Source organism: Falco naumanni, chromosome 2 (assembly GCF_017639655.2).
Source record: "Falco naumanni isolate bFalNau1 chromosome 2, bFalNau1.pat, whole genome shotgun sequence".
Classification (NCBI taxonomy): Eukaryota; Metazoa; Chordata; class Aves; order Falconiformes; family Falconidae; genus Falco; species Falco naumanni.
The window spans coordinates 82,274,374-82,291,673 of NC_054055.1; the positions used below are offsets into that span (position 1 = coordinate 82,274,374).

Genomic DNA, 17,300 nt, shown 5'->3' on the forward strand with positions numbered 1-17,300 from the left:
TGCTGCATTTTAAAAAAGAACTTTTCATGTTCTTACTTCTCGTATACATCTCTCCATCATTCACATATGCAAACTACAAAGACTTAGAGAGCAATTTCCTTCCCAAATGCTGGTTTCCATCCACTTAAGTTTTTATTAAATTAATCTTCTGACTCATTTCATCTTGCTCTCCACAAGATGCTTTTTAGGTGAAGTGCCTGAAATCTTGAATATCCACCTTGCAATTGCTAAAGCCCTTTGTTTTTACCCAAGAATGTTGCTGACTAGTTTCTGCTAGAATTGCAGACATAAAACTAGACATAAGAAATTTAAACCTCTCATAACTATGTATTTTGTCTAGTTAATTTTCCCTTAATATCTGAAAATAACTAAAGTTTCAATTTAACATACTGAAGCTTAAAAATTACTAATCTAAGCACATATGAAAAATAACTAGGTTGTGAAACAGCACTTGAAGGCTTGGAAACACAATTTCACTTTCATAAATACATCCTTATTTATTACTGAGAAAAAGAACATAAAAAATGAACAATATGTCTATAACAGCTACATGCTGGCATACAACAGCTGCAGTAGCTAACAATGTATTTCATGAAGATATATATAGAGATAGGAGAATTATTGGAGTAAGTGATGGAAAAAGTGTCTGACTATAAAGAAGTACTTCGAGCTGTTCATCTGTGTATCAGTATTTAATTTATTTCATGCACATGCACGTAATTCATGCATATTTTCCTAGTAAGTTCTATTTCTTTTGAAGCCTTTTTTTTATCCTAACAAAAGCAGTATGTCTTAACATTACCAATGAATGAGAATCTTTAGGAAAATAATTAAAAAATCAAAATTGTACTTAAATTTATGATTTGCGGACAAGATCAAAGCATAGGCCTGAAGCAAACTACTAGGATAGCTGTTCTGTGTATAAATAAGGAGGAAAAAATTCTAAAAGTGAAAGGCAGAATTATTATTTCTACTGCAAGGCAGATATCTGACAACATGAGAAATGCAGTTGTCATTCTTCTAAGGGTTTTGTTTATGGGTACAGGATGCATCTGCAATACTCAAAACCCAAAGAAAATTCCCAAAGCACAACATAAGTTGGTTTGCCATAAAATAACGTGCTCATGTGCAGAATTCCTACTGACCCCACATTACAAAAAAAACCAAAACCAACCACCACAAACACGAGAAATAACCCCAAACAAAAGCAAACAAAACACCCTCTCACAAAATCAAACCCACAGAAATTCTCCTACCCACCCATCGTTCCCTCAAAGTTACTGTTCTAATAAATATGAAAAACTCAGATTTCTTTTTTTCCTTTAAGTAGTCTGTCAGCAAACAAGAGAAGTGCGGAATTTTACATTCAGAGGGTTTCAGGATCGTAGCCCTAACTCCCCACTGAAAGCACCATACACAATACTCCAACACTATTATCAAGCAGAACGAGCACCAGATGGAAGACTGATTTCCCATAGCTGCCATTTCCAAAGTAACTATTAAACCAAGCAATACCAAAGCTGTGATTTTCCCTTTTTTCCTCAGCATATTTTTTATGCACGTCAATGGTCCTACACAACACACTCAGCTCCCCCTTTGTGCTCTACCGAGCTCTGCATTCAGCTTTCAGCGGGACAAGAGGCACTGGGGTCGCCCGATGCACAGCAGCTCCTGTGTGGATTGCACGGTTCCCTTTGTAGGTATTTTTCACATCCCAAGAGACCAGACACACGAGCAGTCATTTAGTGCCTCTGATGCAGATCAAGCCAACCTGATCACCTGGCCCTCAGCTTGCAGAGCTCAAATGGGTCTGGGGCAACATTGCAGAGAAATGTTCTAGGAACTTCTCTTCGAAATCTCTTTCATTCTGACAAATTCACTAGAAATCGGTTAAGATTCAAAAGCACTTAAGAGAAGAACCAAGACACATGTGCAAGACAGGATGATTACATGTAGGAAAAAGGAGGCTAAAATTGAAAAAATATATTCAATAAATAGGTAAGTAACTAGGATATCAAGTGACATGCCGGAAATAATGTGGCACATGCTCAGAAGCTTGAACATTTTTTCCAACTACATTTACCAAACCAATAAAAAGATAACATTCCTAGAGATCTTGCTTTATTCTACTTTCAGATAATCATGGCGCCACAACAGCTGACACCGTCACAAAGAGTATTCCCAGTGCTGTTCGTAGGGAATGGCAAATAGGAGAAGGGCAGCAGGACACATAGTGAAGTGTGAAAAGGTTAGGACTGTGAGGTAAACCTTATTAGTATGTTGCTGCTATAGTAATCAATAACAAACCCACAACCACCCCGCCCCCTTGTCAGTTGATTTTGGAATTAATTTTATTTTTCTGATGAATGGGGCAAATTCAGCTTTCATGTATCACCTCTGAAGGTAGCACTGCCCTAACTGCCAGGTTACACAAGGACTCTTCTTTTCAGCCAGAAGGGCCACTTCCCATCCCACATCCCCCTGCCCCCACCCCTTAATGTCAGCCTGAAGGCCAAGTAATTTTCAACAGCACTGGTGTTCTTACCAGTTTATGGCAATGGGATAACAGAGCAGTCAAGGGTTCTCATAGCAATTTGCAAGTCTTAACTGCAGCAATGTTAAAAACATGCAAAAGCAGTAATTGATTTGAAAAAACACTCAAGAGTTGATTTTATGCTTGTTAAACAGCACTCTAGCAATTATCTTGATCATCAACATCTTAAAATAGTAAAAATTAATTTTGAGCTTAAATTGCTTACATAAAATATAGATGATTTATGGTAATGCTCTAAAATTGTGAAAAACATGGAACATATGACCTTCAGACTCCCATTTTCCCCCTTTACTGAAGACTTACTGACAATGACTCATCTGTTGGCAATGGTTTATTCTTAGCAATTACAGACTTAATATGAATGTTTAAATACCATCAAAAATATTATGATATTTCAAAGTACATTAATGCAACATTGGTACAATCTGTGAAATCCAGAAGTCACAAGCGAATACTAGATGAAAAGTTACTTCCACTTTCTGCCTCAGTGTCAAATAGGAAGCTCAAACTGGGCTACGAATCCCGTTATACAGAGCCCCAGGGAAAGGGTCTGTGCACAAGGTCAGTCATCCATCAGACTGGATCCTAAAGCCCATAACGGGTCTCTAAAATCCTGGATCCTTTTAAAAAGGTCCACAAAACCCAAAAAGGCACAATCAACTGTGTCTTTTCATTACTTCAGGTTACTTCTCTGAAGAGACAAGATGCTCAGTCTCAGAGAAAGGGACAGACTGTGAAAACATCCTTTCACACTCTTTGATCTTAGCTCTTCCTCGTTTTATTCTTCCCATGCTTGTGCATAACCACTGCACCAGAACTTTGTTTTGTTCTCTTCACTAAGTATTTTCCGACTTGCCTTTTGTATTCTTGTCACTCAGAGTTCTGGCTTAAGTGTGGGGTTTTTTAAACCTCAACTCAGGGATCAGTCAGATTGGCTTTCAAAGAAGCTACTGTCCTGCTTGTTCTTCGTCTACTCCTCAGTTGATATATTCCGATGTATAAACTGGTGTGTTTCTATCAGTATTACTTTGTTTTCAAAGTAGATCAGTCTTAGTACTCCACATTAAATCTACTGAAAAGATGAACTGAATACAGCTGTAATTGTTCCGAGACTGAGTGGATTGCCCCACTGGGTCTTTTCTTTCCTAATCCTCACTGTTATTCTCTGCTAAGGATTGCCACCTCCATAGCAAAGGAAGCGAACCAGGAACTCTACCTCAGGTGTTTCAGTTGGTAATTCCAAAGCAGAGTTTCATGTTACGTGTTGCATCAGAAGGTGGTAAGAGAACTCTACCCACTCCTTCCCATTCACGCACTCCTGTCATCTACCTTGCATTGAATCTAGCAACTGGGCAATCTCAAGCTGAGCTGTTTTAGACTTCGGAGCCACCTCAGTCTGCAAATGGGAAAAAAAAATAATCACTCTATTCAATGTAGCAGAGGATGCTGAACAATGCAATCAGGATTGCAAGGTGGAAAAAGAGAAAAACCTTTCAGCAACAACCTGCAGTTACATTGCTTTAAAGATAATGTAAAATTATCCTTACGGCACCCCTTCACCCCTGCCCCGTTTATTTCATCATCCTTTTGAAGATCTTCACTCTGCTCCAGCTGTTTTTGTTGATGCCATTTGTTTTCTTAAGTGACTTAATCACATAGCACATAAAAGAAATGGAATCATGATAATTCTGCGTTACAAAGGAGTAATTTCCTTCTGTTTTTAAAATAATATTTTGGTGTTTGTCACATTTGTAGCTCGAGTATTGAAAACTGAAAGTTTGGTATACTCAAAATCCTTGTGATAAATGACCTTTTTATTTCACAAAGTTGTGAAGATCAAACACAGTAAATTACTTAAGATTTAATTCTCATAATACTTATTTAAATACTTGAGTCACTGATGGAATTACATATTTCATGGCACAGCAGGAAAAGGTTATTTTTTTATCAATTTTTTCTAGTAAAAATACTGCTGAAGTTCCTTCCACTACCTGATTACAAGTTTACTACCTCCTTGCAAACGTACTCTTCTGTTTTGTCCCTGACTTCCTTAAAACTAAACCCAAACTGTACTACTTCAGCACTTCTTTTATTCCCCCTGTATCATGACAGGCAGTAATAAATTTGTGCCAAAATACAAAGAAACAGGACCACCCAAACTCACACATAATCCCTTTCCCAACACAGTGGTCTACCTCTACCTCCCCATGCTCTCTTTTGCCATTCATTGCACTGAATCTTTCCTACCTCTATGCAGTATCATCCTCTCTAATCACAATTTCCAACTCCACCTGTCTCTGGAGGTGAAAGCCTGGACTCTGGATGTAAAAAGGAAGCCTGATGTGAGAACTGCTTCCCATTATTACAAATACTGAAAGGAAAAATTGATATTAACACTTTATTGGACAATGTGATTTTGATAGCCCCACAAATACAACTTCCAGGAAAATAATCTGCCAGGAAAAGGAAGCCACAAGATTCTTGAAAACAAAACACCTAATGTTTTCAGTAGTTTTGGGAGAGATCAATATGCAGAAATAGGTTTGTAAGTTACACTTAATTACTAATTACAAAATTCTCAGCCCTGCAGGTGTATTTCCCAGCACATAAAACTCTGTTAAGAGAACATTTCCTTTTTCCAAGACACACATGCCTAAATTTACAGTTAAGGAAGAAAAGAACATGGGGATAGATTAGGAAATGGTAGGAGGAAAAAAACTGGGAAAACACGTTGAATGGAGGGAGATAAAATGACAGATTATAACTGGAGACCAAAAAAGAATGCAAGCAGTAAAAATATATTTAAAGGAATACAGAAGAAACAAAGTACCATATAAACACAAACCATCTGTAACTGATTAGCTGGGAATTGTTGCCTTAGAAACTGACTCTCAAACCAGTAAATAAAATAATGATTAACTGCTAGAAAAGTAGAAAGTATATAAAAAATTGATGTGAGAACATTATTTTGCATAAAAGCTTTCTATTTTTAATAATTTTTAAGAACTCCCAGTTTACAGTAAGTCAGCTAGGGGGAAAAAGGAAAACAGAAAAAAACAAAAAAGACAAGAAAAAAATGGGGAAAAAAATAGAAAAAAACAAGAAAAAGTAGAAAAACCAGATGAAAAACAGAACAAAGAAAAACAGAAAAGAAACAGAAAGAAGAAAAATAGGAAAATAAAGGGGGAAAAAGGGAAAAATAGAAATTGAGAAATCCAAGCTACTAATTATTTTATTTTTCCTCCACCTTTCTGTGCATCCTCAGCCTCCTCCCCGAAATGTACTATTTTAATGAGAACCCTACATTGAATTTTTGATCTTTTGCAGTATCAGTCCTCATCTACAGTTCTCCTGGGCTTTTTTGAGTATTTCTAGTATCTAATGCACCTCAAATTCTACCCTTACTCTGTCTTTAGATTAAGATATTTCATAATGAAGCACTTCTGTTTGTAGAGCAGGTACTATTTAACTGCTACTTGCTTATGCATCCTTGCAGTTTTAAGATTAAACACAACTTGTACAAATGTTAATTCAATTTAAACCTACCTTTAAACTAGACTCATAGTCTGTATTCACTTTGAACATAAGCCCAAGTCGCAAATGAATTTCCTTGGCTCGACAAAAGCTGGGATCAACATAAAGCGCCTCCTGAAATGCTTTAATTGCCCTGAAAGAAAAAAACAGATTAAAAAAATATTTATTTACTGAAGCATTACTTTATAATCAATATTATTTATATGACTAGCAGAAAGCAGATCAGAAAGCACTGTTACAGAAGAACATATCAAAATGATGGTTTACATGCAATGTTTTTGGTGCAAGTCAAGGACTGGGTAATTTTGTACTCCAGATATCCTGGTATATTTGAAAGTCTAATCTTTTCTATTAATTTAGAGAAACTAATTTGCTGCATGAAATACAGTAACATATCTGGTATTTCTGAAAGGATGACTCAGGAATTAGCAACAAAATTACTACAACTTTAGAATAATACAGTGATCGTTCAAGTTACAACCAACTAGTAGGTTGCTTTTGATTCCAGGTAGTGCAGACCCCCCTGAGAGCAGCAGCAGAACAGAAAGCCTAGAAAGGAGAGATCACGCACATCTCCTCCCACCGCACCAACCTGCTCCATTTTCCTCTTTCCTCCCTTTCTCTAGCACCAGTGCTGTGCAGGGACTCAACTAATACCTACTGCTCCATTACTTTCCAGTCACTCCATTACCTCCAAAAAAACACAAGCTTGCCACCTCCTCCCATGTTAACTTGGTTTTCATATTCCCATGACAGGTGAAGATGGCTCTGATTCTATTTCCTTACCTTTAATTCCTCTCTACGCATGCCCCTGTTCATGATGGCACTGTACCAGGTAAAACAAAAAATGCTATGTAACAATTGTACCTTGGAGCAGAAAAAATGTGATTCTAAACAAGACTGTTTTGCCTCTCAGGCCAACTGCATAAAATTAGGACAGCTGAAATGCAACTAAAAGATAATAGATTTAAATTTCACAGAGGAATTCAGAAAACAGCTTCATTGCGTTAGCTCGACTGAAATCCAATGACAGGTTGAAACAAAACACCTTCACATACATCACTGCTTGTACAACGACAGAAATAGGAATCGGTCTCACTTAGGGCAGTATTCCAGCACCTAGGCATGGGAGCAGTCCTGACTGCTGTCCTAGGCAGCCCCAGAGACCAGCACTGAGCAGGCAGATGACGGACATGCCTACGGGGAGAACTGTACCCTCTGTGGAGCAGCACAGGGACACTGGACAGGAATTAACCACAGTGCCTAAATCACACGATGTTTAGGCAAATTAATCTCATTCCAGCTCTCCAAGTCAGTACTATTTATAAGGACAAAAGGTTAGCAGGTGGAATGGGAAGTTCAATAAATATTTTTCAGAGGCTTTTTTACACACAAAACCCATAAATATATAATTTTTTTAATCCATCAGCAATTCTTCTGCTCTAAAATTCTTACAGGCTCTTTTCTCATTCTTGATGGTAAAGCAAACGAAAGGACAGAACTTCCTCTGAACAATGCAACAAAACTGACTGTACCTAAAGCATTAGCTGACTTGTCTAAATAGACCTTAAGAGCAGATGGGCTTAAAAAAAATATTACATTTTTATGGTGGAACTGAAGTTTCCTCTATCACAATCTTTCAGAGGGGCTCTCCCTACCTTGTACCCTACTTTTCTGCTTACACGAGGAAAATGAGCAAGCGAAATACCAAAGGGACAAACTTGCACCAGCTAAGCAGTCTCTCACATCTCCTATAAACTTCCCTGGACTAGTATGGGTGGTGATGAATCACACACCTCAGTATCTACACTGAAATCATAACAAACAAGGAACCATGTCTCGTAACAGTATGCTCATCGCCATCTACAAGAACACCACTCAAACTGAAAGGCCAAATACCAGCATGTGTTTTAAGCTGTGCTTTTGTATAGCCAAAGTATAGATTTTATGACTGTGTACTTGCATTGCTTGTCTTAACTCTAATACGGTACTTAGTATGTTAGCCACTGGTATTTAAAACCCATTATTTGCATCTTGGTCAAAGACAGTATCCTAAGTTTTAAAATGGAAGAAAACCAGTGGCTATAGTCCCTGTCAAAGAGAAGACAAAAGTCACAAATAAAGATGTTGTGGTTCTATACCACATAGGAGACTGGGACCATGCTCATAACACTTCATCAATTTCATGTTCTTCACATTTCAGCTAACTTGCTTGGTCAGAAAATTGTATTTCTGTATTCCTCCTGTCATGTCACGTCTCAGTCACAAAGATCATTGAAACATGGATTTCTAAAAAAGCTGAAGAGAAATCCTAAGAGACAAAAATATTTTTATAGTCTCTTGTTCACTCAACAGGAAATATTATTCATTGTCACAGCTCAGCAATAGAGTTAAACAAAGCCACAAGTGTAACAACCGACTTGTAAGGGCAGTTTTGAAACACTGTTTCAACGTATACTGTCATCCATTCAAAAGAACAAGGATGTTGCCTACCCCAGCCTTTCGGACAAGCACTGCACTTAAAAAAACAGTAAAACTATCATCAGTGGACAACATGAAAAGACTGTGTCATGTTTAGCACAAAACCTGCTAGTCACAAACAGCCCCTATGAGGTTTGTGTAAACTTTATCTCTCTGCAGACAACACAGCAACACCACTCACTCACCCTTGCGGTTGAGTTACCGAGTCAGGCTCAACATTAGTAGCTATCACAAGTGTTTGAGGTAACACTTAACCCAACACAATTTTCCAATGAAGACAAGCTCAAAGTGTACAAGGAGGAAGAAAACTTGTAGGACAAGACATCATTCCTCTAGACACAATCCATGCAGGAAGCAACAGCATGCCTTTCAACTCATTTTGATGGGCGCTTGGAAAAATACATCCAAATGAACCAACTAAAACCAAAACTCTCTGTACCCTTTTAGACACTGTTCAGGTTACCATGCTAATAGCTAAAAAATAATATTATTTTGGCTGCACCTTTTAGTTAGCATTCCTAACTAAAAAATATGTATTTTATCTCCTCCATTCAAAATATTGGCCTGCATCTTATTTAACTCTAGTGTTAATTCTGTATTGATTATAGTCTGTATTTTTTCCAGGATGACAATCACCGATGATAACACAAATTACTTCTGTGAAAAAGGGCATCATTAAAAGTTCGCAAATGAAGTAATCTGAAAGGCAGCATTTTCAACAATTGCTACCAGTGGTAGGTGTTCACGTCTAATTTAGTGACTATAGCCTGATTTTATATAGTCAGTTGAAATTCCATGGAATAAAACACTCAAACTCTGAAAAGACATTTACTTATTAACTCTTACAGAGAGACAAGCAATTCTACATTATAGCTGAATTAACATTGATCTAGTTTTGCCTGTGGGAAACATTTAAACAAAATAACAATGCACTCAAGATTACAGGACACATCGAGAACACAGGCTACAGTAAAAATTTTAGTTTGATTTTGGGGCTGCCTGTTTCCCAGTGCCATGCCCAGAGCTCCAGATTCAGTCCCTTACTACAGCAATAGCAAAACATCTGCAACATCACCAACATCCATTTCAATTCTAAGTGCTCAATAACATCCAACACAGATGCCATCAGGGCTTGGTACAGGTTGGTACAACACAGAAGGAAGCCAACATAAGAGGCAGAAAGCAGGAGCAAGTGTTGCAGTAGTAAAGGGATAACGTTGAGATAACATCAGGAGAGAACATGGCCCAATGCTGGTAACTACAGACCTTCCTGGCCCATCTGTTTGCCTCAGTTGGGCCTTCTCAATACAGCAGGAATCACTTGATCCTTATGCAGATCTTTGTTTGCTCTGAAACATCACTAATCCCATTTCTGTCCTCTGCCCAAGCCAACATCCAGAAAGATGTGGGTCTAGAGGATCCAAAGCATCCAAGTTGCTCAGATGTTTTCCCTCAGAACTCTTCTACAGTTTGACCAAAACTGGAAGAGCAGATATAACCTAATAGCTTGATGACCTGTCACGTATGAAGCAGGACTGTTTAAGAAGCTAGCAGCTTCCTTCAGAAATGATGGCACACAGCCTTTCTCAAGTAGGTTGTTAGTCTTCACCACTCATTAACCTGCCTTCATGCACAGACAGAGCTTTTCATTTTATTCCTTCAACAGACTAAACATACATTAGTCCAAAGAATAAATCATCGATCAAAGGGCTGGGAGCTCTCATACTGCAGAAAAAATGACAGGCATCTAAATTCAGCAAGAGGTGACTTTCAGTTTGTTCTCTAAAGATACTGACAATTGCCTGGTAAGAGACAACTTTGGTTTAGTCTATTAGAATTTATTTATATTAAATAAGAGTTTTCTCCAAGAATAGGAGCACTTCCACTAACAGACAGGAAAAGCTATCTAACATTCAACAAAATGGGGAATCAGGACAGGAAAATAGATACCGCAGAGGATGAAAAGCACCTCTGGGGCTTACATTTTACACAGCATGGCTACAGTAATTCAGAAAAAATAAAAGTGACATGAATCTATCATCTCCAAATCAAGACTTCCAGAATCAATACTGCAGCTATCTTTCTACCCACTCATCTATACAACAATTCCTACCATTATGAAAGTGAAGAAACGAGCTGCATAATAATTAATAGAAAGTTACATTAAACATTCAGTGAACTCTCTTAAGACTTTTATTGGAAGGTTTTACATGGATAGACTGTGAATAAAATCAGCTTTGAACTAGGCAAAAGAATATAATAAAATAGCATCAATTCAACTATCCAAAGATTAACACTCATACATTTCAAACAAAAACCATGAAAATCAGAATGAGCCTACAAAATAAAAGAACACAACATTATTCTAATATATCAGAAAAAAACACTTGATGCAGCTGGAATGAAACTTTCTTCTTCATATTCTTTATCCTTTCTCAATTTTCTGACCACCTGTTCTGAGCCTCATGTTATTTCACAGGCTCACTAATAAAAATGATGGGAAACTATGATGGAAAAATTTCTATTTGAAACTCATGATCAGTTTGAACATTAAAAACTGTACATCCACAGCAGTAGTCAGGGAGACTGCAATTTTATGAAATACTTTCACAGACTTTAGATACAATTCCTCTGTTCACAGGGCTGTAACAGTTGAACAGTGAAATACCTAGAGCAGCAATCTTTAAACACTTCTGTAGAAGCACCTGAGAACAGGTTTCTTCCAGCATTAGCAAATAGTATGTGTTTTCATCAATCCAAGAAGTTGTTTGATATATAATCACAGAAAGGTAAGACAACAAAAGGGAAAGTTAATTGCCACTTCATTAATGGCTAAAACCAATGTACATTCCCATTTTATATACCTAAAAAATACATACATAGATCCAGCCAGCCACCTGAAACCTGAGAAGTATTTGACAAAGCAGTATCTACACAGTGTGTGTTTAAATTCTGTCCTTCTTATGAAGGTAACTACAAACACCAGACCACCCGAATGGACTCTTGACAGAACAAGGAAAGAAGCACCAATACAGATGTGCACCTTGAAGATCACAAGTTACTGGTAAGCAAGCTGGTTTTATACTCTCAAATTATATCCCTCCTAGACTTCCCATTGCAGGTGTTGCCACAGAGCTGGAACACAGGCTGCCAACTACCAGCACAATGTCACTGTCAGCTGGGTGAATCTCAGAGCCTTTCATGCAAACCACAACCAAGGGACTGTTTCATCAAATGCTGTGCGTCCTGCACAATGACACAAACTACTGACATACCTGGAGGCATGTAGAGCAGACATTGCATTTGATGAAAGAGTCCAGTGGTTGTTATCTGCATGATGGGGGGGGGTGGGGTGTTTCAACACAAATGAAAGAGGTCCCCACTAAGCAGTTTGCACTCCTATGCACCCCCCTACACACTCGACTACTCTCTGTGTGGAGGAGCCCAGTTCCTTGGATCTGCCAGCCACTGACACAACCGACCTGAGAACCATCTGAAGGATCTGGTCCTGCTGGGGGAAAAAAAAAACACAATCCAAAACAACAAGAAAACCTCAAAACCAAAACACCCCCCTCAAAGACAAATCTTACTGTGTTACTAACAGCTTTCTCCTGAAAAGGTAAGTATTGATAGAGGAGGCAAAGAAGGGCAAAGAACGGACCTTGACAGCACAGGACTCTCCCACCCTCACAGGCGAATAGCAACCACCATAAAACCATAGTTTCTTGGGTAGATGAGTAAGGTGTGCAATACTGAGGGTTGGCACATTAGCCTACAGGAAAAGTTTACAATCCGCTGTAGACCTGGGTACTTTAAAAGCAGTTTAAACAGCTGCTTTACTGCTTCAGGATGACTGTGAAAAGAGCAAAGCTTACTTTTCTGTAAAAGGGTGAAAGAGAATGACAGCCAGAGAGAGCAAGAGAGAGATCAGACTCCTTCAGCTCATGGAATTGGTCCAACGTGACTGGTGCTAAGGCCATCTCACAGCTGATGGTAAGTTTTGTGTGTTTTCCTGTAGGTAAGTGGAGAAGAATGCTCCTGCCTCAGTGAAGCTTTCAAAGGACTTTTATGAGAAAAGTGACTCTCAGGTGTCTGGAGGCCTGCACAGTGACCAAGAGACGAGATGCAGTACCACAGATAACAACCAAAGGCTGCCTTCTGCTGTCTTCTTGACCTCTGGAGGGCTGTGGAACTCAGCAGCTGCAGAGGTGGGATGTGGAGAGCTTGCTCAGTGCTCCTATGTTGGAGATGGAGGTGCTGCACTCTGCCAGTGGGGTTTGTACATGCTTACTGCCTCTTGCTCATTGTATGTCTTTACCTGAATTACGTAAGAATAATAAAAGACTGCAGCTGCCTTCTTGATGTAAAGATCCAGTTTTGAATCAGAACTGAGGAGGGGAAAAAACTTTTTGTGCTGAACTCCCATGTCCCTGTTCCACGGAGTCAAATTTATGCTAAGAGGAGAAATTCCAGTGTACAGAACACCCTGGGGCTTACAGAAGTGCGAGGATGCAGCAGTGCAGACTGGGCTGGCTGCGGGGTTACTTTAAAGGATCCAGAGGCAGAGACAGTGGTTCTAGATATCACTTGATATCTTTACTGAATAGATGACCACAGTGCTTCTGTTTTGGCAAGGATGGCTGTAGAAGGGCCAAGAAGTTCCAGTCAGCAGTAGCAGATTTTCCATAAGACAATCTGCATCTTTAGCTGTGATGAAGGTGAGAAAAAGGGTCTGGATCATCTCTTGCATTAGGTCTTTGGCTTTTTTCAGGACTGTGTCCAGTAAAAGCATCAGTGCTGAAGGACTCAGTCTGACAACAGGTAACTTCTACAGCTGATAAGGAATCCTTGGACTGAAGAGCTTCAGGGTATGCTAAATGGGCAGTAAGGGTAACTGATCTCAGTCTCCTGTAAGATGTTTCTGAGGAACAGTATGTGTCTCACACACCGTCTAGCAATTTGCAAGACAACAGTCACTGAAAATACCGCAGGCTGGCCTTGGAGCACCACGGCTGTCACACTGGGAGCCAAAGAGGGTGTTACAGCCAGTTTCAGGACACAATTGCAGAGGTTGGACTCCATCTTTTTATCTTGCTGGGACTCTGTGTACATCAGCAGATGACAGATAGTGAAGGTCAGAATCCTTACTGAAGTAAAAGAAAAAAACCTGCATCCAAGCCACTATATTTGGATGCACCTATTGCGCAGAAATGAAAGATAGCCTTTGATTAACTAAAGTTCTTTAAGTGTTCAATCTAAAAGATAACTAAGAAGGAGATGAAATTATTCAAGTGATGTGAATATCTCACCTATCGCTAGTCTACTGTGTTCTACACTACTTGAAAACAGTGAAACCACAGGGAAAAATCAGCTGACAACTTTACTTACTGCTTGATGATAAATGGTGTAGAACAACAGAGTATCAACATTTAAGATCTGTAAGATCTATTTTACTATACTTGAATCAATTTATGGAGCTAATCCCTTACAATGTATCTTACTATACTAATTGCATGAAACAGCCTGATCACACTATTCCAACATTTGTATATAACTGAGAATTTTCAGTTAATACATGAATAGTCAAACAAAATCACCAATTTAAAATGATGTATCAACTATGATTTGTACTTAATGCTATAATGCTGCTTTAGCATATAGGGAAGTTTACAGTACTGAATTACAGTGAATTGCATATGTGTCTTGAAGCCAGTCCAACACTTCTCTTCAAGAAAGCTGGAAAACTTAAAAAATAATGTAAAAATATGAACAAGAATTCTAAACCTGACCTTATTGCCACTTTTTTTATTAACCCTGCTTATATGAGACATGGAAAAACCTGAAACACCTCCTCACCCCTTTCTTTTAGAAGACCTATGTACATGCCTCTCATTAAAATCAATGAATATCTGAAGTGATGGGGATAAAACCAAAAAATGTTCATGGATGAACCACAGTAGTTTAAACCACCTTAAACAGTCTAGGTCTCCTTTACCTGCCCAAAATACATGGATTTGTGTACTCTTGTAAACATAAATAGTTGGAATAGCTGCTGCAGAAATAAGTTTGACTCGCATTTCACTCTGAAAGAAGCAGGATTTTCTTTGCAATCTGCAAGAGTCCTGTGGACAATTCAGATCTACAAAGAACAACATATCTACTGTAAGTGACTTGCTATCACCTCCAAGTTTATTATGAGTTTGTCACACCTGAACACCCACAACCATGCATCCCACTCCTCTCACCCCCAAAAAACATAGTAAAGGCGGGGCGAAGCACTCAAAGGGATTTTAAAAAAAATAATCACACACAAAAGTATAACATTTATTTGTATCAGATTTTCTTCCTCTGAAAATTCTACCCAATACTCTAATGATATACAACTTCCTTGGTACCGCACTATACATTATTTTGTTGTATGAATAAAATGGCAAATATGATTATTCTATAAACCTTCACATAAAGCTCTACGTGCATTTAAGACATCGTAAGTTAAGGCACCAATTTACACTCACTTTCTCAACAAGCTTACTTAAAGGCATGGAAGAAAAATCTAAATTAATTCAAAGCTCTGATTTATTAATACCAAGAGCTCACAATCACCTGACTTTGCTGCACCTGATGGTGCTGCTCTCACCACCATTCACTGGAAGGTGCTAAACAGTACAATCTGCTGATGGCAGAAGTCTATATTGAACAGTTATTCTTTCAAAAAAATCAACTCCTCTAAATCTAACTACTTAATTTTATCTTACAGTTTTCTACCATTTTCACAGCGCAAATTGTACCAAGATATTGCTTGTAAGAACTGGTACACAAATTACTTTTGAACGTTAAATTACAAAGCCAGGTCTGCTTAAGAACAAGAACATTCTGAAACTTGGTGAATTCAACCAAGACTGATCACAATCTCAGATTCTCAGCTTTTCTGAAAACTTTTCTGCTCTTCTCTTGTGAATTAGAATGCAATAGAGTTGCATGTCACCACGTACAATACGTGGCATTCCTTTCACTACCAGTGAAGAAAGCAGTAAGTTGAAACACCAAAAAAACCCCAAAACCCAACAAAACAGGTTCTGAGCTCATGATTTAATCAACTTATCTTAATTTGAAGAATAAACACTTATTTACATTATCCTGAGGAAAGCACAAATCTTTTGTCTTACAGATCCATAAAAACAACTTGGGGGGGGGGGGGGGGGGGGGGGGGGGGGGGGGGGGAGGTGCGTGGTAATGGATGATCACTTTTACAGTTCCAAACCGTAAGTTAGTAGTCATGGCCTCCTTAACTGCAGTCACGCTTAGTCCAGTAAGCTGATAAAACCTTTTAGCAATCAATCAAGTAGTAAAGTTACACTTATTTTAATAACAGTTTCCAAAAAAGCACTGACCTAAACACTGTACTCTTCTGCCTTTTTTCTGATGACACTGTCTGCAAGAATAACCCACAATGGAAGTTTGAGGACCTTGCAACAGAACCCCAGTGACTGATTCTATTCCATTCCTCATTCTTCTCTCATCACTGATAAAGCAAAACCAAAACTCCAATGGAAAACCAACTCTCTTCCCCATATCCAACAGCAGCTCCTATCAGCCCCCGAAGCCCTGCCAGAATTTACAACTCTTTACATCAGTTTTAAATGTTCTGATTCAAGGCTAAGTGTACTACTTTGCATGTCCAAAACTTTCACACAATACAGTGATGTAAAAATTGCTGAATTTTGCCACTTTGCTACTGCTTTTCCAAAACAAAAGTATTTTGCAAACAGGCTTTCAAATAAAGGCTAGAGACCATCCGTAACAACAATTAACAAAACCATGCTGAGTCATCCTGCTCCATCCCCCTCGCTGAACTGTACTACAGGGAGCTAACATTCTTCTTCTGTGTTTTCCTTTTCAAGCAACTGCTGTGGTTGCCACAGGTATGTGACCTATGACAGTATGCCTTCAAACACCTTATCTACAATAACAAAAAAAAATAAACTATCATACACTCACACTGAAGGTGAAATATTCACCTACCAATAAAACATGGCACAGTACTGACACTGTTAGTTTATTCCAACTTACCATTGAAAGGCATTGTAATGGAAGTAGACCAAACCAAGGCCATATAAAAAGGCAGCATTCTGTAAAGGAAAGGAACAATGTTTAAAACCCAGATAAGACAACCATATGCTGTAAGATTAATTTTCCAGTATTTTATTCATCCTTTGACATTTTGTTTCTGTTATAAAATAAGCGCATTTAAATTTCACCTTAAACACACAAAAAACCCAAACAAAAACAAAAAGAAATTAAAAGACTAGTAGACATTTAAAAAAAAAAAAAAGGTGATTCTCCACAGAGTATTTTGGAAAGAATAGTAACAATAATATTCAAGTACTTTTTACATCAGAGAAACTGATAAGCTTTGTTCTAACTGTACAACAGCAGGGAAGGAAATGACGGAGTAGAGGTCTTTGGCAATTTAATGTAATAAAAAATGTTTTATGACCGAACACCATTTCAGAGTCATAATAATTTATACACTCATAAAAGTAAACAAAGCTGCACACTCTGACTTCAGTGTCTAAAGCAGAACATTAATTATATGTATCTGAAAATATGGTTAAGGGAATTTTACTTTTCTAAATACCAAAAATACAGACTTCAAATCTAAGACAATCTGTATTTCTTCACCATCAAATTTCTATTTTCTATTTCCCTGCTTTGTGGAAGGGGAAAAAAT

The 17,300-nt window shown here is 38.2% G+C and overlaps 1 protein-coding gene across 19 annotated transcripts in view; it reads right to left on the bottom strand.

The window, feature by feature from the left end:
- Nucleotides 1-17,300, bottom strand: part of KDM6A (lysine demethylase 6A) — a 162,955-nt gene that overhangs the window by 68,577 nt on the left and 77,078 nt on the right. For all 19 annotated transcript variants that reach the window (XR_005826587.1, XM_040585252.1, XM_040585248.1 and 16 more), the window contains exons 5-6: nucleotides 16,640-16,698; nucleotides 6,101-6,221 (exon numbers count right to left, since the gene is read on the bottom strand). Coding sequence is in view for 18 of the 19 variants with exons in the window: in XM_040585252.1 (XP_040441186.1) it covers nucleotides 6,101-6,221; nucleotides 16,640-16,698 (180 nt within the window). In the remaining variant the exon portion in view is untranslated. The remainder of the gene's footprint in view (nucleotides 1-6,100; nucleotides 6,222-16,639; nucleotides 16,699-17,300) is intronic.